Genomic DNA, 18,437 nt, shown 5'->3' with positions numbered 1-18,437 from the left:
TTCAACCTCTCTTTGTGATTGAAGAGACATTGCCATCATCAATTCGATATCATTTTGTAAACTACTGGTGATCGCTTCCGTTGTCTGGTTCCCCATCTGCCTTATTTTCACTGGACTTGCAAAGAGTGACCTTTTCTCCTCTCCATGCTCTTGAGATACTGACCCTGAATCAGATGACTCACGCTCTGGGTTTGTCTCTTCTGACAGATCTAGTACAGAATTACTAAACTGTGTTATTCCTATAAAATTTGCTATAAGGGAACGGGAAAAAGCGCGAACACTGAACGAAGGGACAAATGAACTCGACCTCACTAAAAGTAAGCACAATCTTTTAGAGCTACAGAGCCCTCGCTTATAAAGAACCGATTGAGCATACTGTATAGGGATCCTGTTTTCTTGAATAGCTTGAAATAGCTGCTTCTCCTCTTTTTCTGTCAGAACATGGTAACTTCTTCCTTCTTCAACATGATTTCCTTTAGATTCGGCTTTATCAGAAGAATTCTCCTTCCTTTCACTCTTTGATTCTTCGTCTACAAAAATATTGATCACACGTGCGTTGAAACCTACTTTCTTCGTTCTTGGAATTATCTCGATAATCTTCAAGATTATCTCCAAAAAGACTGTCAGGCATATCGTTCTCCGATACACGCCAATCCCTTTTGATTTCAATAGAAATATGAACAAATTAATTTCCCGCCAACGTTCCAATCCTCCCTCCTTGTGTATACAACAAACAAATAACCCTCTTTAGAAAAACACAGACAGATACCAAGGGGTACGAATGACGAAACACACACAATACGCCGCAAAACACAAACTCACTAGCATCATGTAAAGGTAAAGGGTGTTCGTTCCGTCATCCTACTCCTAACACTCTCTCCTCTACCTCACCTTCTCATTCTTCGTTCTCTCGATCAGCATAATCAAGATTACCGCACATGCAATCACTACACCTCATTCCGCCTTCCGGTTCCCACAAAGTCCTCCAGTCACAAGTCCTTCCGCCATTGTCTGCTGGTTCGGTCCCTTAGCGAAGAGAGAGCACCCATTGGGGCCGCAATTCAACAACGCAGGTCCGTGAATCAGATCATAAGCGAATCCCGTTACTGCCATTCCATATCTAGTTTCCACGTTTCCACGATTGAGTACACGAGGAGGGAGATGACGAGGTAGATTCGCTTCTTTCCGAAGAAGGCATAGACGCGCTCGTATTGGAAAAGGTAGATAAACGCGATGAGAGGAAGTCCAAAAACGAAGAGACAGGCGATGATGACTTGAGGCCAAGGGAAGCGCTTGATTTCGATCTAGAGAACATGCTGAATCAAGAGGAGGGGATACGGTCGTGTGGATCTTGGAACGGACGTAGGATGCAATGCCTTCTGCAAGGACAGGATAGTCGAGCTGGTAGTCGTTGTTCGCGTTGAGCTTGGGAGAAATAGCGAAGAATGAATACTCGTTTGGTGATACGGTCGGTGGCGGCAAGGAATGTGATGATAGGAGCTGTGGTGAATTCATGGAACTGGAACACGCCGGGAGCCAAATCGATGGGTACTCGGATGAACAGAACGTTGTTGCTTGCCTTCTCCTCTTGAGATTCATACGCAGAAGCCACTAATCCAAACTCACTGTTTGCCGCACTATTTCTCATGTAATTAGTATGGAACTACGGGCACAGAACACAGCGATATCTGCTACCAAGTGTGGTATACAACAAAATAGCGTCAAAATCCCGATCGCCGTTAAGCATGTATTCAGTATACTTGTCATCATTCATGGTTACTACACCTCCAGATTTCATCTTGGACAACCTTTCATACTTGCTCTAAGCAACATCAGTTTTCACACTAACTAGGTCTTACTTGGCTGTTGCTATTATTTGCTGCGATACAAAACGCAAAGAGAGTCAGGAATATCAGAGAAGTACTCTTCATGGCACTAATTGTTTAAAGTTGTCAGACACTGACAATCCTGCAGAATCCACATGTTTTTAAAACAAAAAGGTCTTTAATATTCGTACAGCTCTGATGTCTCAATATCGGAGTAAATTAGACGTTCAACTGATGAATCCTTCTTTCTGTGGTGATGACGATGGTGTTTCTTTTTGTGATACTTTCTTGTCTCTTGCTGATGTTCCAAATCCTCACTGTTATTACTCCTTGCTTCCCCAAGAGTTGGATCTACCTCCAGCAATATATTCATCTTCTTCTCTAAATGATAAAGATCGTTTTCCAAGTGAGAAAGCTCCTGCTCGTAATCAATTTCGCCAGTGAAAGGTCCGAGCTTTTCTAATTGTGAATTATTTGCAACAATGAAAATACCTGCAACAGATGGATAACAATAGCACATACAACTATCACACTCTTCGAGGCTTTTCTACACTCAGATTGGTACATTAATAAATCTACAGCTCTTGTGTGAACGCACGCCTCAAGCTCTCTTAAAAAGATGGAGGATTCTTCCTCAAGCAATTCCTCGATTCGTTTAACAAAGAGCGGGTCCCGCGAACTATAACGACGAAGGCCTTCGGTTACTATAGAAACAAAAAGATCGCTGTCGACTCCTGGTTGAAGGGTCTATTTCAGTAGGGGTCAAGATTATAGACCTACTTCAATTTCACGCTTTGTCCATTCCTTCAATATTACACACTTATTCGCTTCAGAAGGATGAACTTCGCCAGAATAGTCAGGTAATGGCTCGAGTTTGAAAGTGTAACTTATTATGACTCCAATCAATTGCATACATGATTCTTCGATTCGGATCGTAATCAGAATAGACATATTCACCATTTGGCAAGAATTGTGTATATTGAGATGAATTCACAATGTCTGCAGTGACTCGGTTCACTTTGCGCTTACATAAAGGACAAACGGGCTGTTTCTGTAACCAGGTCAAAATGCATGTTTTGCAGAAAATATGGTTGCAGCAGTCAAGAATTGCTGGATTCTACTCTGAAAGAACATTTTCATGACACACCTTGATGGATTGCAGGCAAATCGCGCATGCTGATTGCATTATATCAACTGCAATGCAACAATATTTCTGCAAAATATCGACAGAATGACAAAGTATTTTCTGTTTGGAAAAATGGTAGGAATAGCGTGTGGATGATCGATGCAGCATGGACGACAGCGACGATTAACTGAAAAAACAGAAGAAGAAATCAAGCAGGAACAGATGAAAGCAGCCAAACTCCAAAAGGCCGGTCTTTTGGTATTGAGCAAGGTAGTAATACAGAAGTCATATCTATACTGTAGATCCGAGCAAAAGACTACTCTTCAGAGTCTTTCAAGTTAACAACAGTATTAGCAAAACTCAATCCGGATTTCTACACAGTTTGGAACTACAGAAAGGATTTTTTACAGATTCAGTTAGAAAGCGAGACTCTGTATTCATTGTCTTTTTCCCCTAACATCATAGGAACGAGGAGCAAAAGATCGATCTCTTAAAGAAGGATGTCACTCTCACAGAAGAAATAATCCGTGAAAAGGATCCAAAGTGTTATTCGGTGTGGCATCATCGACGCTGGTTGTTTTCCAAGTATTGTTTTTATGATGGTGTAATATAGACGCCCTTGCCTGCTTGAAGAACGCGAGATCCAGCTCTGTGAAATGCTCTTGAAAAAGGATCAACGTAATTTCCATTGCTGGAATCATTGGATGCTGATTTGCCGAGACTTACACATCTCCCTAAAGGATCAGATGGCGTTTACATGGCAGCGAATTATGGAGAACGAGAGCAATTATTCGGCTTGGCATTTTCGCGGGGAACTGCTCCATCGGCTTCTCTTCGAACAGTATTCCGAGGATGTTTCGACATGTTTTGAGATGATAAGCAAGGGTAGACAAACAGAATGAAATGCACTGTAGAGTTGGAAGTTAACTTAACGGCTCTGTACACAGAGTGCGACGATCAGAGTTCGTGGTACTACATGCGAACGTTGTTTACGATCATTCAAGAACTGGTGGAGAAGAAGATCTTGCCGCAGTCAGAGGGCGAGAAACTGCTGAATGAGCGAATTGAAGCCATCAAAGAACTGCTGGAAGTAGAGCCGGATTGTATTTATGGCGATCGTTTCTTGAACGAGTTGACCGCCTTGCAACTGTGTCTTGTTTGTTGTGTAAAAAACAATCGAAAGCTAAGAATATGAGGGCATTACTTCCACTTTATCTCCCGATTGAACGGCTCGAAACACGATCTTTCTCTTCTGTTTGACTGTTTGTTTGGGATGCTGTGTTATCGTCACAATCTTCGGTTCTTTCTTCACAGCAGCTTGGGTCGGAGCCGACTCTTTCACGACCTTTTTGCTGGATTGCTGTTCGGAAATACGCGTCTTTCGATCCTTCATATCTTGATGATTGATCGCGATATTCTTTGTAAATCGATCTACGCCTCATTCACTTTTCGACTCAGCAGACTTTTATAGCGATAACAAACGAAAACGGTACTATCATCATTCGTATGGGATCGAAGATCCGTCAAAAACTTCCGATACACAGTTCGCATCGTGATGTTCGGATTGTTCTTCACTTCCCAGAGCTTCGTCCAGCGCTTTGCGTATTCCGATGCAGGGTGAGGAATGTCAACAGCGAACGACTGCGTCAGCAGAGCGAACTGATAGCCTACGAATCAGATCTCTGTAGAACATCCACCGATCCATCGAAGATGCTCAACCCATTGCACCTTGTTGTATCCATAATTGATAAACCGCTCATCGAAAAGCGGAAGGTGCGCCGATCGTCTCACCAGCAGATAAGGCTCTTGAAAGACGTGATTGAAGCAGCTTTTGAACATAAAGCGCACAGAAGACGGGAAGCTGTACCACCCATCCACCATATAATTCTAAGGAACATTGTTTCCATTCCAAATACATGTGTCAACGTTTCAGGACGGAAGGTCGTGCATTCTTCCCTATCAATACACGCAGCGAGCTGCTCCTTCGTTTGCGGCAACACACTGATCGCCTTCTCCACGCAGTCTTGGAAGCTCGAGCAGTCTTCGATGACGGAGGATTTGAGGGAAAATGCAGGAAGAATCATCGCAAGATGTTCATTTCGAAGAATGGGAGCAGGCAGCGTCACGATATCTTGATATGTCGATTCTAAAATCATCAAATAGTGAGAATAATAACGTACCGACCGGCCACATATCCATATCGAGAACAAGAAAATGTGTTGTAAGTATATTCTGAATCGCCAGATTTCGCAGTCGATTGATCGGGTAAATTCTCTCTTGGTAGTTCTCGCAGCGACGAACGTAGGTGTGATTCTTTCCCCATTGGTCGGTCGTTTGAAACAGATCCGACGCGGAAAAGGAAGAGAAAGGCTCAAAGACTTCGTCGTAGTACACCACGCAGTGGTGTTTGGCTCGTTCTGGGGGGAGAACGCGATACTGAATGAGGCGAAGCCGATGAGGAAGTGGAGTGTTCTTCAGAAAATGGTCGAAATACGACGATTCCTCATCAGTCATGTAGACCGCAACGCTGATCGGACTAGATGTGAGAGACGGACACACGAGGAGGAACCCAGGCCATCGATGGAGCATGTGGGACAAATAAAACAAACGCTCTAACCTAGAAAATGAGGGAATAAGAGAGCAACATACGAAGTCTGTGAGATAATCGATACATCAAAACTATCGGTGGAAGAGGGAAGAACTAGGATGCAAGCAGAGGAGCGACACAAACTTGGCGTAGGGTGAAACTTGTGGAATACACGCCGATTTCCCTCGTAAAGTAACAATTCGTGATCTTGATGCACCGAATACTCATCATCCAGACCATTCAACTCGATTTCTCCCGACATACTATATAATGCATCTCGGTAAACATCAAAAATCTTGGGTTTCTCCCGTAAAGTACGGTTATTGACAAAATGGTAGTTTCCAGGAGCTAAAAAACTATCATCATAAACTAACGTGATGGGCTTGTCATCCTCGCTCTTTTGAATAATGCGAAAAGAGGAGCTTTTCTGCACCATCCTCTGTGCACTCATTTGAATATCATCTATGTAAACTGAGGAGTCCGTAGCACTATTGATATAATAATAATAAAGCGATTTCTTACGTATCTTTATAACTCCGCGGAATCGATGAAATCTCGCTACGAATTATATAATTTACAATAAAGATGGTGAATAATGTGCTATACATGGCTCGCAATCGATAATCAGTACCACATGGCTAAAGCCCACTCTTTAGCTGTATTGCTCATTCGATATCTTAAAGTATGGGTCATAGGATTTTGCGGGGGGATTAAAAACACGAAATAATCCTATGATGAAAACTTGTTTGAATTGTGCAGAAGAGCGATATATACAAAATACACGGCATATGTGAGCAGAGTGATTCGCTAGGGATAATTTAATCAAAGTGGACTATTGGTGAGGTATGATTATTCTGCGTATATATATGTGTGTTTTCTATTGGAATTAAAAGTATTATTGATAAAGCATTTTGCACGAAAAATTAGTGCGTCCAATCGTCTGGGTTGGGGTGTGAAAAGCTCATTTATTTTTTTTCTTGTCGTACTTCTTCCTTAGGGGAAAAGCACAACAAATCTACATTGTATACACTAAGAGTTTACGTGTTATTATTTAGACATTTACTTAATTACCTGTTCATGCCTTTGTGGTCAAAACCGATATTTATTGAGTTCCTGGAAACCATTAGTATTATCAAAGATATTAAAAGAGACGTATTTTGTTGAGATGACTACTCCTGGATTTGAAGGTGCTGAAAAGATTTTGCAGATCAAGATAGAATCTGTTAAACCAAATAAAGGGTTAAGGGCAATTCCTCAATCTACGTGGCAGCTAATTCTTGATGAAGCAAAGTGCTCCATTGTAAATAGCATTTGCTTAGGGTGGGAGTTCTCGTCATCACTGATTCTGTAGGGACAGTACTGCCTATCTTCTTTCTGAATCAAGTCTGTTTGTTATGGATAGCACTTGTATATTTAAAACTTGTGGCCAGACCCAGCTTCTACGTGTTATTCCTCTTGTCATGGAGGTCTTGAAAGTGTGTTCTTCGATTGTCTTTTCATCTCTAGAAGCGCGGATTGCAGTTGGAATTTCTGCTATACACGACAAAGGATTTTTTGTTTCCAGAGAACCAGATCTTTCCTCATAATAGTTGGGACGAATCCGTACGACTTTCTTCCCTCGGAGTTTTAACGTACAGGAAAACTACTTGCGTTCCATCTTCCCTGAGGAACGTTGCACGATTCTCGGAGACCCAAACGGGGACCACGTTTTTATGTTCTCCTACAGCCGCCCATCTCCCGATGACTCCCTCCCCTTGGAGGTGGAGCCCGAAGAGTACTCGACGAACTCGCTGTCGTATCCCTACCGAGAGGGTTCTCCCGTGTTCTCGGGGCAGCGTTCGTTCTGCGAGGGGGGTCCCGACAGTTGCTTTTTGAACCTGATGATGTACGACATGGCGGACGAGGCGTCGAAGTTGTTCTTCAAGGACGGCAAGAAGACCGCCAAGGATGTGACGGTAGGGCGTGTGGAGACGAGTTAATGGAAGGACCAAATGGGCTTGCGATCGTTGTTCCCTTCGTCTCTGATCGACGATTATCTATTTGACCCTTGCGGATACTCGATGAATGGATTGGACGCCTCTGGGGGCTTCTACACAATCCACGTTACTCCGGAAAAGGAGTGCAGTTATGCGAGCTTTGAGACCAACATTAGGGATGTGGACGTAGATAACCTTATTCGATCGGTACTAGCTATCTTTCAGCCAAAGGTACGAGTGAGGGAGTGGGGTGATGAGCAGCGATTCACGTTTACGGTGACCTATCATATGGATATGGCCTATGGTATTAAGAAGACGCCCCTTTGGCCTGAGTCGTTCACGAGCCTCTGTGGAGAAGACTATCGACTAATTTATCGTTCCGAGATCAACAAGAATAAAACGGTTTATTCGCTGGGTAATTATGTATCACACTAATGATTGTTTCTTCGCATACACGTTGTTGATGGAGAGAAGGGATATAGGTGATTTGTTCATCCTTTCTACTCATTCTCTACAACTCACTTTGGAATGGCTACTCCACCTCCGACTACAGTTTATGAACAAGTTCCACAGGATGCGATCCCAATTACCTCGGCTCAACCTCTAGTCTACCCTGTCCTTCCTCAGCAGCCAGATCTGCACCCACAACCAGAATTACAACCTCAGCCACAGCAGACCTATCCGCCTCAGCCACAGCAACCCTATCCGCCTCAGCCACAACAACCCTATCCGCCTCAGCCACAACAACCCTATCCGCCTCAGCAGGTCACGCCCCCGCCCCCGCAGCCGCAACCACAGCCGCAGGCAGTGCAACCTGTAGTGGTCAGCAACTCGTCAAAAGATTCCTCGGAAAGGGCAACCTCTGTAGATACAGGGTATGGATAGAGAGGAAGAATCATAAATAATAGGGAACACTTCAATCTTAACACTGCAACACTGGGCAAAATGCAGGTTCTTGATTCTATTCTAACGTGAAGGCCTGTGAATGCATACTGCAATATCTGCCGCAGTATTAATGCCACCTATACAGAGCGTTGCGTTGGCCCCTTAGCATATCCTATCAGCCACACCCTAGGTTCCTTAACGCGAGGGTCGCAATGACGATCATTTTCTTTTTCGTAATCGGGCCATTCTCCCTGTTTTTCCTTTGCTGTGACTGCTGCAAAGAAACGTATTCCCTTGCTGAGCATTAAAAACTAGACGACACTTTTGCCCTCGTTGCCATAACCTCATCGGTAAATGCGGATCTCACTATTTGCATCCCACCATGTACTCTCCTTAAGCAGAATACCCACAATAGGCATGGAACGAACGTCTACGTTGTGAATTCTCCAAACTGAAGGTTCGTATTCATATCAATGTACTGATTGCTGCGTTTGTTGAAACCAATCATCGAACGAAACTCCCTCTTTCCCAACATCCACTATTTCTGTGCAATGCAAACTCAACTTGCTGCTCAGCTTCAGAAAATTCGCGTAGAGGGAGCCGATAGGATCGATATATCGTCCATTCTGTTTTCTCGCAGCGATGCTTCGAAAATCAGTCTGTCGTCGATCTATTCGATGGCAAGAAACGGTATCATGGAATTAACTCGTGTTGATAGCCGTTTTCAGCGTTTTGAAGAAACTCTCTTTGGAAACAAGTTCCTTGGAGTAAACCGTTTCCATGTTACTCCCAAAGAGAATGAAGAAATCAACGAGATGATTCGTGATTACCTTTATTCCGTATCTCCCTATATGTTGCTAAAGTGTGTCCAAAAGACCCTGGAATATTTAATCCGTCGACTCAGCATCCATACTTTCAATGCGGAGGACTTTTTCATTGCTGTTCTGCCATACCACGAAAGCCCGCTTTTCCCGCGTGTGTACCGTATTCTGGATTTGAAGAGCCACCTCTTTGACTTTTTGTCTGGAGTCAAGAAGAGCGAAACTCCGGTCATTCGTACAACCTTCTCGACCCAGTGCTTGAAGGACATTGGATTGCTTCATTTCATTCTCAACTCCTACCGTCGCATGCAGGAGCATCATTCGATCCCGGTGGTGCATCTCACTCTTCTGTGTGCTATGGTGGTTGATATGGGACGAAGCGGAACGATGAAGGAAGAGTACATTCGAGCACTTATCTCGTTCGCATCGATGGGCCTTTCAAGCACGAACTCGGAGCTTCAAGCTGCGGGTCTTCTCATTCTCGCTCAAGTAGCAATCAACGTAACGATGAGCAACGATGTGATAACGGCGTGTCTGAACAACGCGTTCCGTGTGAAAGATATCAACATGAATCAACTGGTGGAGTGTCTTTTGATCATCACTCGAAACAATCGCGACTATATGATTCCACGACAGACCGCAGAGGTCTTTTTGCAGAACGAGACGCTCCAGATGTCTCTTCAGAGTCTGTCGAAGAAGGCGTCGATCTTCCCGATCACCAGAGCGCTCGTCGAAGCGCACGTCGCTCTGCTGCGAGAGAATGAGAACTTCCTGCCTCAGCTGCGAGTGTTGTGCCAATGCATGCAGGAGAACGAAGTGAATCCGTTCCTGCAGGCGTACTTGCAGGCGCTGAGTCGGTCGATCTGCGCGAAGGAGATGTCTGGCAATGAGGTCAACAACGTGGAGAAAGCGCTGCTTGTTCTGAGCTCCGAGTTTTCGGAGCCGTTTGACGCGTTGATCAGCGCGATTCCGATGGAAGACCCACTGAAGCAGGTTTCTTCGCGCCTGTTCTTTGGCAGTTCGCACATGCTGCTGAGTAGTGGACGCACTTTATATCTGAGTATCGATACGCACGAGTATGCTGTTCGAAAAGAGGTGTGTGGATTGGTGAGAGAGCAGCTGGAGAAAGTGAGTGCGGAGACCTCGCCGAAGGAGCGAAGCTTCTTGAAGAACAGCGTGCTGTCTCTGCTGGAGGACGATTTCATGGATATCTCGCTGCAAGTGCTGGAGACGCCGTTGGAGCAGTTGCTGCACGTGTTTGAAGAAAAGGAGGTGGTTGTGATGGTGCTCGATGTGTTGCAGCACGAGAAGGTGATCCAATCCGTGCAAGACGAGGCAGTGGAACGCGTGATCCAAGCTGCGTTTTCGCTGCTGAAGGCCGCTTCTCTGGAAGAAGTGTTTGAAGAGAAGCCTGTCCAAGTGGTTTGCTTGCTGTTCCAATACTTGCTCATGTGTAAGCAGGCCACGCAGCGAGAGATTCTCGCTGTCATGGCTGCTGTCCCGTCGCCTTTCTGCCAGGGTTTGCAGGCGTCTTTCTGCGAAGCTTCGCTCCAAGAGCAGGTTTCGCGCGTGGCTTCGTCCCTGCAGACGCAGCTCGAAGCGGAGGACAAATGCTTCTTCGCGACCTGCCGGCAGTTGCTGCGAACCTCGCAGACCGTGGCCGTCTTCTGCGTCTACACGTTCCTTCAGCTCATTCAGAGCAAGAAGGAGAGCTCCGGATCGAAGTCGCTGGCTTCTCTTCTCTGCGAATTCGCCACGTCTGTGATCGAGGAGATGCCTCAGACGTCGTCCGTCCAATTGAAGGTGAAGGAAGCCGATCTGAAGTCGCTACCTGCGTCTGTGAATTCCTTTTCGGAGTATGTTCTGCTTCTTCTGCACACGATTCTGTGTTGCTCAACGCTGCTTCCGTGGGACACCACCGATCTGATTGCTCACTTCGACGCGTTTGCGAAGGAGCCCGCGCACCCCGTGGCGGTGCTTTGCTTCTGCTTCCGCTCGTTCATTCCCCAGAAGTCGTTTATCATGGTCTTGGCCAACTTGATTTGCGAGCAGGTTTGGAAAGAGCAGAGTTTCGTTGTCTACACTTCGCTGCTGGCGTGTAGCGACGAGTCCAACATCCTCGTCCACTCGCTGAACAAGCTTCTGAACTACGTTGCATTGCAGAAGACACTCTCGTCCTCGTTCTTCAGAACCGTCTTCCTCGCATTGGTGTACCACCTCAACAATCCCGCGCTGACCGTCCGATCCACCGCGCTCATGCTGCTGGACGCGATTCGTTCCCGCATTCCGCAAGACACGCGGGCAAGCGAAGTGCCCACCAGCGAGCAGTCGTCCATTCCGTTTGTGTCTACAGGCGAGGAATCGTCCGTTCCCAGCGAGGAGAAATCGTGCTCCGTTCTGCTCCAGTTCGTGAACTACTTGATTTCGATCCGCTCGGAGATTCGCGATGACCCCAAGCTGTTCACAATCAAGCTCAACCTCCTGTTCTCGTCTTCCAAGCCGCAGATCGATCCGTCCTTACTCGCTTCGGTTCTCTATCCGCTGATTCTGTCCAGCAAATCGCTGCATCAGCGCGTGTGCTACTTGCAACTCTTCGGAAAGATGCCTTATCACCCCGCTGCCGAGACGGAGGTGCTGCAAGTCAGCAACGACACGTTCGATGCCTTTTTGGAGACAAAGGAAACGGTTTCTCCGCTCCTGGTTCAGCAGTGGCGATTGCTGATGCCCTTGTTCTTTGCAGCGATGGCGCACACGTTCACACACCAGCAGGAATTCCGCGACTCGCTCTACCGATTCATGAGCACGCCGCTCTCCTTAGCAGAAGCGGACGGAACGTTTGCTCCGCTCACGGATGTGCTTCGGAACATCGACAAAAAGATCTTTGCGAGCATGAACACGCCCGAGAAGCTCTCCCTCTTGCGGGCATTGCTCTCGGTAGTGCCGAATCATCCTTCGGTCGATGCGGTGGATGTCTACAACTCCATCAACGAGTTGGATCTGAGTGTGGCTTTGCTGAGCGAGGAGGCGAAGGCGTTGGCCAACGCTTCCATGGACGATTTCATGGTGGTGCAGCTCATGACCGTGTTTATCGAAGTGGTGACGCGAAACGAGAAGCTCTCGCGCGATGTACAGATCATCGATCCCTTGCTGATCATTCTCAACCGCCTCGTGCAGATCGTGAAGCTTCACGCTCCCACAAAAGACTCGGTGTCTTCCGAAACGAAGCGAGCGGAAGCGGGCGCGATGGAGGTGGAATCTGTATCGACCTCCGACAGCCATTTAATCATGAGCGATATGCTCGCGGTGCTGTATCCCATCCAGATCCTCTTGGAGTGTCTTTTCTCGGTGGTCAACGCGGCCACGAGCGATATTCGCGTGACTTCCACGCAGACGTTGAAGGCTGCGGATCCCTCGCAGCCTCCCAGCAAGCGAGTTCGCCGCAACAGCATCAGCATTCGTCGCGAAGTGGCAATTCCTCCGCAGCTGATCGTGGATCTGATCAATTTGAATCTGACCACTCAAATCAAGAAGACTTGTCTGCAGCTTCTGACAGTGCTGTCCAGCATTCATTCCGAGGAGATGGATCGTCACTTGTTCGCTTGCTTCGATTCGTTGGCTGCGAAGGTGATTCAGAACCAGGACGAAGAAGCATTCAATGTGATTATCAGCATTCTCTCGTACTGTCTTCGCCAGTTCACCAACCAAAACCAGCTTCTTCGGATCTACAAAACGTTCCTTTCCTGCGTCCCCTACATTCCCTATTCCCAAATCATTCACTTGCTCAACACGCTCATCGCGCATTCCTCCATGCGCTACATCGGACACATCACTGCGTATCTCCTTCTCCTCAACAACGGCTACGATCTCAACGATCTCAACGACGCGACCGCGGCTTCGCAAGACATGGAAGTGGAGCGCGAAGCACCGATTCGTATCGAGAACTCTGCGGTCGCCAGTTCGAACATCAGTCACTTCATCGCCTCCATGTTCTTGGGAATCGGGCTTCTTCCTCAAATCCAAGCGCTTAGCGTGCTTTGCTGCTTCTCCGAGATCATAACCGAGGGCGAGCAGGAAGAGCAGAAGGAAGGCCGAATGCGTGAGCTGACGCAGGCGCTGCTGCAGTCGCTCCCGATCGCGTCCTGGAAGAAAGACGCGTCGAACAGCACGCGGATCGGACAAGTCGTCCTGAATTTCATGCGGAATATTGTTTCGAACTCCACGTTTATAGGGAAGGTCGCGTCCGCAGAGAAGGACGTCGACAAAATCCAGCAGTTCTTCATCCAAATCATCGAAAACCTGCTCATGATTCTCCAGAACACGTCCGCGAGTCGCGATGCGATCGGCCAGGACGCGCGAGGCCGCGCGAAAACGGAGCAGGAGCTGGCCCTGCTGCGTGGCTATCGCGAATTGGAGAATTGTGTGTACGACTGCGTGACGGTTTTCGCGGAGGTCATGACGGTGCCATCGCTTCTGACCGTGCTGTCGGTGCTGCTGAAGCACGAAGACAGCGGCATTCGCAAGCGCGCGCTGGTGATGCTGAACAAGAAGATCAGCGACAACATCGACACGCTGAGCGAGGAGGAGCAGACCGATTTCCTCCACTTCATCAAGAATCTGCTCGAGATTGTGGGCGATGCGCAGGAGCAGAGCGCCAACAAGCAGACCGCGTTGCTGTCTCTGCACATTCTGGTGCAGTACTTCGGCAGCGAGCATCCGCAGGCCTTCCAGCCGGTGGTGGCTTCGATCGTGTCCATCGTGACGCGCACAGACGTCGTGTCTCCCGACTTCCAAGCGCTCAAGGGCTCCGCGTACATCGCTCTCTCGATGTGCTGCACGCAGCTGGGCGTCCGCATGCTCCCCTTCCTCCCTCGCTTCCTCCCTTCCCTGCTCACCGAGCTCGATGCTTCCGCCGCGCGATGCGACTCGCTGCAGGAGGAGATTCAGCTGCTCGAAGAAGAGCACGACGAGCGCGCGGTGGACGAGCGCCGCGGCCAGCTCGACGAGGTTTTCGTGCTGATTCAGTCGCTAATCGCCACGCTGAGCTCCGCAGTGAGCTATCAAGGCTCGCTTCTGTCGAGCTATCTCCAACGGATTCTCTGCCTCGTTCTTCGCCCCATGCTGGTGGCTTCCGACAAGCAAGTCGTTCGCGGCGCCGTGTCGGTGCTGCTCAACCTCCTCGCGGAGAAGATCGAGCCTCGCCTGCTGCTCCCTGCGGTGTACAACAGCTTCAAAGCGCTGGGCTCGCGCGCTGCGAGCAGTTACTGCGGGCTCTTCTCGCTTCTGGAATCGCTGTTCAATCACATGGACGAGCATGCGATCGAAGGGTTCTACGAGCGAGCGTGGTCGTTCTGCGTGTCGGGTCTGGAGCTGCGAACGCGGTGGGGCGAGGAGAACGACGGGATCGACGATGTGGAGCGGTCGGTGGTGAAGGCGATGATCGCTTTGACGTTGAAACTGAACGAGAACCAGCTGACTCCGCTGTTCGTGAAGACGGTGAATTGGATGCAGGAGAAGTCGGTGGTGCAGAGCGAAGAGAGCGCGGAGAGCGCGCTGCCGCCGACGGCGAAGGCGATTTCGTTCTTCGCGTTGGTGTCGGAGCTGAGCAGCACGTTCAAGTCGATCTTCACGAGCTATTTCGGCCAGTTCTTCTCGACGATGGTGGACCTGCTCACCGATTTCGTCAAGAAAAACCGCAAAGAAAAGGAGGTCACGCACGACCAGCTCGCCTCCTTCCAGCTCGTCAAGCTCGTCGTGCTCTCGCTCTATCGCTGCTTCCTCTACGACAGCGACGGCTGGATGGACGAGGCCAAGTTCCGTCTGGTTTCCTCGCCGCTGGTGAGGCTTCTGGGCGCGTATTTCGTGCCGAACTACGCGACGGAGTACCCCAAATTCATGAGCCAGTTCGTCGTTCCCACGCTGATTCAGCTGGTGGTTTCGACGTCTGGACACGACGACTGGTGGCAGCAGTTCAATCACGAGGTGCTGGTGCAGACGCGGTCGCCGATGAAGGACGTGAAGCTGGCGGCGATGCGCGTGATTCGCGAGTGCTTCGAGAGAATGTCGCAGGAGTATCTGCCGCTGCTGCCGGATGTGATTCCGTTCCTGGCGGATTTGCTGGAAGACGAGGACGCGGAGGTGGAGAAGGTGGCGCAGGATCTCCGCGTGCAGCTGGAATCGATTTCGGGCGAGGAGCTGACGTCGTATTTGACGATGTAGTGCGGGAACAAGGGATGGGTGGCGTTGGTTTGATTGGTGTGTTTGGTGTGTTTGTTGGGAGCAATGAAAATAAGAAGAAACGATTTAATGAATGAATGATTCAGTGATTGATTTATTGATTCACTGATTCATTCATTCATTCATTCATTCATTCATTCATCCATCCATTCATTCATTCACTCATAATGCTTGTAACAAACAAATGAAAGCAGGAAGGGGATCAACGCCTTTCGGTGGGGAGGATATTCATCACCGAACGTTTTCTTGTACCATTTGTGATGTTGCCACGCACGCGGACCGATGTTCGCGATCGTGAACACGGCGAACGTCAGAGCCGCGAGATCCCAGCACAGCACGGCGTATCCCGTCCATTCGAGGCATTCACCAAAGTAGTTCGCTCCCGAAACGTATTCAAACATCCCGCCATGAGGGATCTTGTAACCGCTCGATCCGTCGGCTCGAAGGCCGCGAAGAATAGCATCCGAGTTCCAGTTGATAGAGAGACCAACAACGAAAAGAATAGCACCGATAATGAAACGCGGATCATACAACCAAGAGAATGTACGGTAGCAACATGGTATAATATGGTATGCTGCCTGGATGTAGCCATTCAAAACGCAGAACAAAAACGCCATTAAGAAAATCTCTGTAGGTGTTCGTTTTCCGCCACGCAGTCTCCATGGATAGATGAACGACCTTCAATGAACCCGAATCGATAAAACGTACCGGTAAAAGTAGTGAAACAGATAGAAACACAGGCAAATGACACTAGGAATGTTCTCTTTGACGGTCCTGAGATTCATCAGTAAAAAAACAGAAGGAATAATAAACGAGGGACATTCTTGCAGAATCCACGCGCTCCTTGCGGAAAGTGACCCCAGATAGTACTTATAGTTCTGGGTATATCTGCCGTACCATGCAGGGAGGAAGATTAGAATTAGCACAATCGGAACGCTAACCGCAAGGAGGCAGAACGCGACAAATCTCGCGAGTCCGCAGTCGAGCAGGAAAACATCACTCATGAGTTGCAACAAACAATTCAATAGATCTCCAGCGGGCGATCGTTCCATCCATAAATGCATCTGTACTTGTAATACACTCGCTGAATCTCGTCAGCCACGAGCTGCTGAACCTCATCCACATAGGCATCAAAATTGGGATCGTTGCGATCGACCTTCTTCACCTCCACAGGCTTTCCGCACACGCACATCAGCGTCATTTTATGGGGCACCGGCAATCCCCATCGACCCAAGATAATTCCCATTGCGCATTTGTACTTGCGAGCGTACGGCTCCAACCACTTCGGCACCAGCTTCAAGAATCGCGAGTTTCCGAACTGATAGACCGGGCAGATGGGCGTTCCGGTCTCCACGGCGGCTCGAATGAAGCCTTTTCGGCCGCTGAATTTGATCATTTCTTTGGTCGGTTCGTTGACGTACATCCCCGCGATTCCGTCTACCACCACCGCGCACGAGCCCTTGGCTAGTGACTTGCGGAGGTTCTCGTTGGTGGCGGTGACGCAGCCCATCAGCTTGAGGATGGCTCCGTAGAGGGGGATCATCAATGCGCTGGGGGTGGTGAGAGAATAGCACGGCGTGATAGGGCTGAAGTGAGGGAAGGCAAAGCCGGAGACGAGGCAGCCGATGGGCGTTCTGGAGTGAGAAAAGAGGAAAAAGAAGGTACACGCCGTGGGGGTATTCGGCGTAGAGATATTTCTGCTTCCGGTCGAATTTACCGTCGAAAATAATCGAGCTGTCTGTTAGGAGGAGGAAGAGAAAGAGAGTACAAAGAAAAATAGTCGAAGAGACAATGCCAAACCTTCCATCGTAATACGTTGGCGTCGTACACCTTCACGGGGATCAGCAACGTGAGGAATGACAGAGCAAAGATTACTAGGGAAAACACAACACGGACATTGTACAGCGGGCACGTACGGAGTACCACGCAATGACGCTTAAACACATGAGGAAGGGAACGAGACCCGTAAACAGAAAATTGATGCAAACAGCCATGATTTCAGACAAGATGGATTGCTTTGATCCACCGTTCTCCGACATAAAGTAGCGGACCCCGGGGATAGGGTCTGTGTACGTACTCTTGTCAACAAGGACATTCTTGACTTCCTTGCTAAGAGTAAGAGTTTGACAAAAGCACGCTTACAGCTCTTCCCACTTCTTGTTCTTGTCCCACTTTACGGTAACTTCTTCGTGACGACTCATTTTTTTTGGCTTAACAATTGTGTGTTTTTGTGTACAGAAACTGATTATTCTTAGAATGACGTAATTTAGCTATTGGAAGAGTATTAGGGATTGTACAGACTAGGAAATAATGTCCACTTTTGGTCCAAAGTTTGTTATTCAACCAGATCATGATTGCAAAGACGCATACATTCTGATATTCTGTGTAAACGTTGGTCATTTACGGTCATTTTGACAAGTAGGGACGGTTTTATTTTATGCGCGTTCAGCTGCATTTAGCTACATTGGAAGACAAAGAAACTATGGAAAACGCAGTGATTGAGTGTGACGATTCCCTCAATTCTTTATTAAAGGATTATGAAGCACTAATCAAGAATGTACAACATAGAAATAATAGATAAACTAAAGAAATTGGAATATTGCGAAAGCCTTGATGATTTCGCCAAGGAAGTTTCCTGCATAATTGAGCGTCTGGAATTCGATCATCCTGAAACGAGTGAATCCAATTTTGTGTGTAAAATGACGTAAAGTGAATTCTAGTCGATGCCCTTCTCTTACTATGATACATTATTTCACGATTTGGAAGAATTTGGATGGTCCCACGTTTTATCGGTCAGCGATTCACTCCAGCGTTTATCCCTAACGCTCGATGACCCTTCCGGTCGTTCTCACGAGATCATGATTTCCTTGCCTCCTACATACCCTCAAGGAGCTCCTTCCTGTCAATTAGCGCTTCCCGAAGCTTACCAATTCCATTGGAATGCTTCGAACTCGATTCGAACAATCATGCATGCTGTGTCGG

The 18,437-nt window shown here is 47.9% G+C and overlaps 6 protein-coding genes; 2 read left to right on the top strand and 4 right to left on the bottom strand.

Annotated features, from left to right (window-relative positions):
- Positions 1-827: 827 nt before the first annotated feature.
- Positions 828-1,931, bottom strand: GSBLH_T00006010001 (uncharacterized protein; the record flags this gene model as incomplete). The annotated part of the gene is made up of 8 exons (XM_013038181.1): positions 828-861; positions 887-947; positions 978-1,120; positions 1,150-1,304; positions 1,339-1,425; positions 1,454-1,637; positions 1,668-1,822; positions 1,860-1,931. The coding sequence occupies 8 exons, from the start codon at positions 1,929-1,931 to the stop codon at positions 828-830; spliced, it is 891 nt and encodes a 296-aa protein (XP_012893635.1).
- A 73-nt stretch (positions 1,932-2,004) lies between these two features.
- GSBLH_T00000045001 (uncharacterized protein) lies at positions 2,005-2,738 on the bottom strand (the record flags this gene model as incomplete). The annotated part of the gene is made up of 4 exons (XM_013038180.1): positions 2,005-2,285; positions 2,319-2,373; positions 2,406-2,573; positions 2,607-2,738. The coding sequence occupies 4 exons, from the start codon at positions 2,736-2,738 to the stop codon at positions 2,005-2,007; spliced, it is 636 nt and encodes a 211-aa protein (XP_012893634.1).
- A 373-nt stretch (positions 2,739-3,111) lies between these two features.
- Positions 3,112-7,950, top strand: GSBLH_T00000044001 (uncharacterized protein; the record flags this gene model as incomplete). Its single annotated transcript, XM_013038179.1, has 11 exons — positions 3,112-3,222; positions 3,255-3,385; positions 3,418-3,554; positions 3,586-3,806; positions 6,537-6,561; positions 6,595-6,859; positions 6,891-7,014; positions 7,046-7,141; positions 7,177-7,494; positions 7,525-7,746; positions 7,777-7,950. 11 exons carry the CDS (start codon positions 3,112-3,114, stop codon positions 7,948-7,950), a joined length of 1,824 nt encoding a protein of 607 aa, XP_012893633.1.
- Positions 7,951-8,951: 1,001 nt separating this feature from the next.
- On the top strand, positions 8,952-15,481 carry GSBLH_T00000043001 (uncharacterized protein; the record flags this gene model as incomplete). XM_013038178.1 has 2 exons in its annotated part: positions 8,952-14,734; positions 14,768-15,481. The coding sequence occupies 2 exons, from the start codon at positions 8,952-8,954 to the stop codon at positions 15,435-15,437; spliced, it is 6,453 nt and encodes a 2,150-aa protein (XP_012893632.1). The 3' UTR covers positions 15,438-15,481.
- A 132-nt stretch (positions 15,482-15,613) lies between these two features.
- On the bottom strand, positions 15,614-16,459 carry GSBLH_T00000042001 (uncharacterized protein; the record flags this gene model as incomplete). Its single annotated transcript, XM_013038177.1, has 2 exons — positions 15,614-16,133; positions 16,164-16,459. 2 exons carry the CDS (start codon positions 16,457-16,459, stop codon positions 15,614-15,616), a joined length of 816 nt encoding a protein of 271 aa, XP_012893631.1.
- A 17-nt stretch (positions 16,460-16,476) lies between these two features.
- GSBLH_T00000041001 (uncharacterized protein) lies at positions 16,477-17,656 on the bottom strand (the record flags this gene model as incomplete). The annotated part of the gene is made up of 5 exons (XM_013038176.1): positions 16,477-17,089; positions 17,121-17,189; positions 17,224-17,329; positions 17,359-17,564; positions 17,598-17,656. The coding sequence occupies 5 exons, from the start codon at positions 17,654-17,656 to the stop codon at positions 16,477-16,479; spliced, it is 1,053 nt and encodes a 350-aa protein (XP_012893630.1).
- Positions 17,657-18,437: the final 781 nt, after the last annotated feature.

This window comes from Blastocystis hominis (assembly GCF_000151665.1).
Source record: "Blastocystis hominis, Singapore isolate B (sub-type 7) whole genome shotgun sequence assembly, scaffold_0".
Taxonomy (NCBI): Eukaryota; class Bigyra; order Opalinata; family Blastocystidae; genus Blastocystis; species Blastocystis hominis.
Note: the sequence above shows the minus strand (reverse complement) of the source record. Positions and strands in the feature narration are given on the sequence as shown.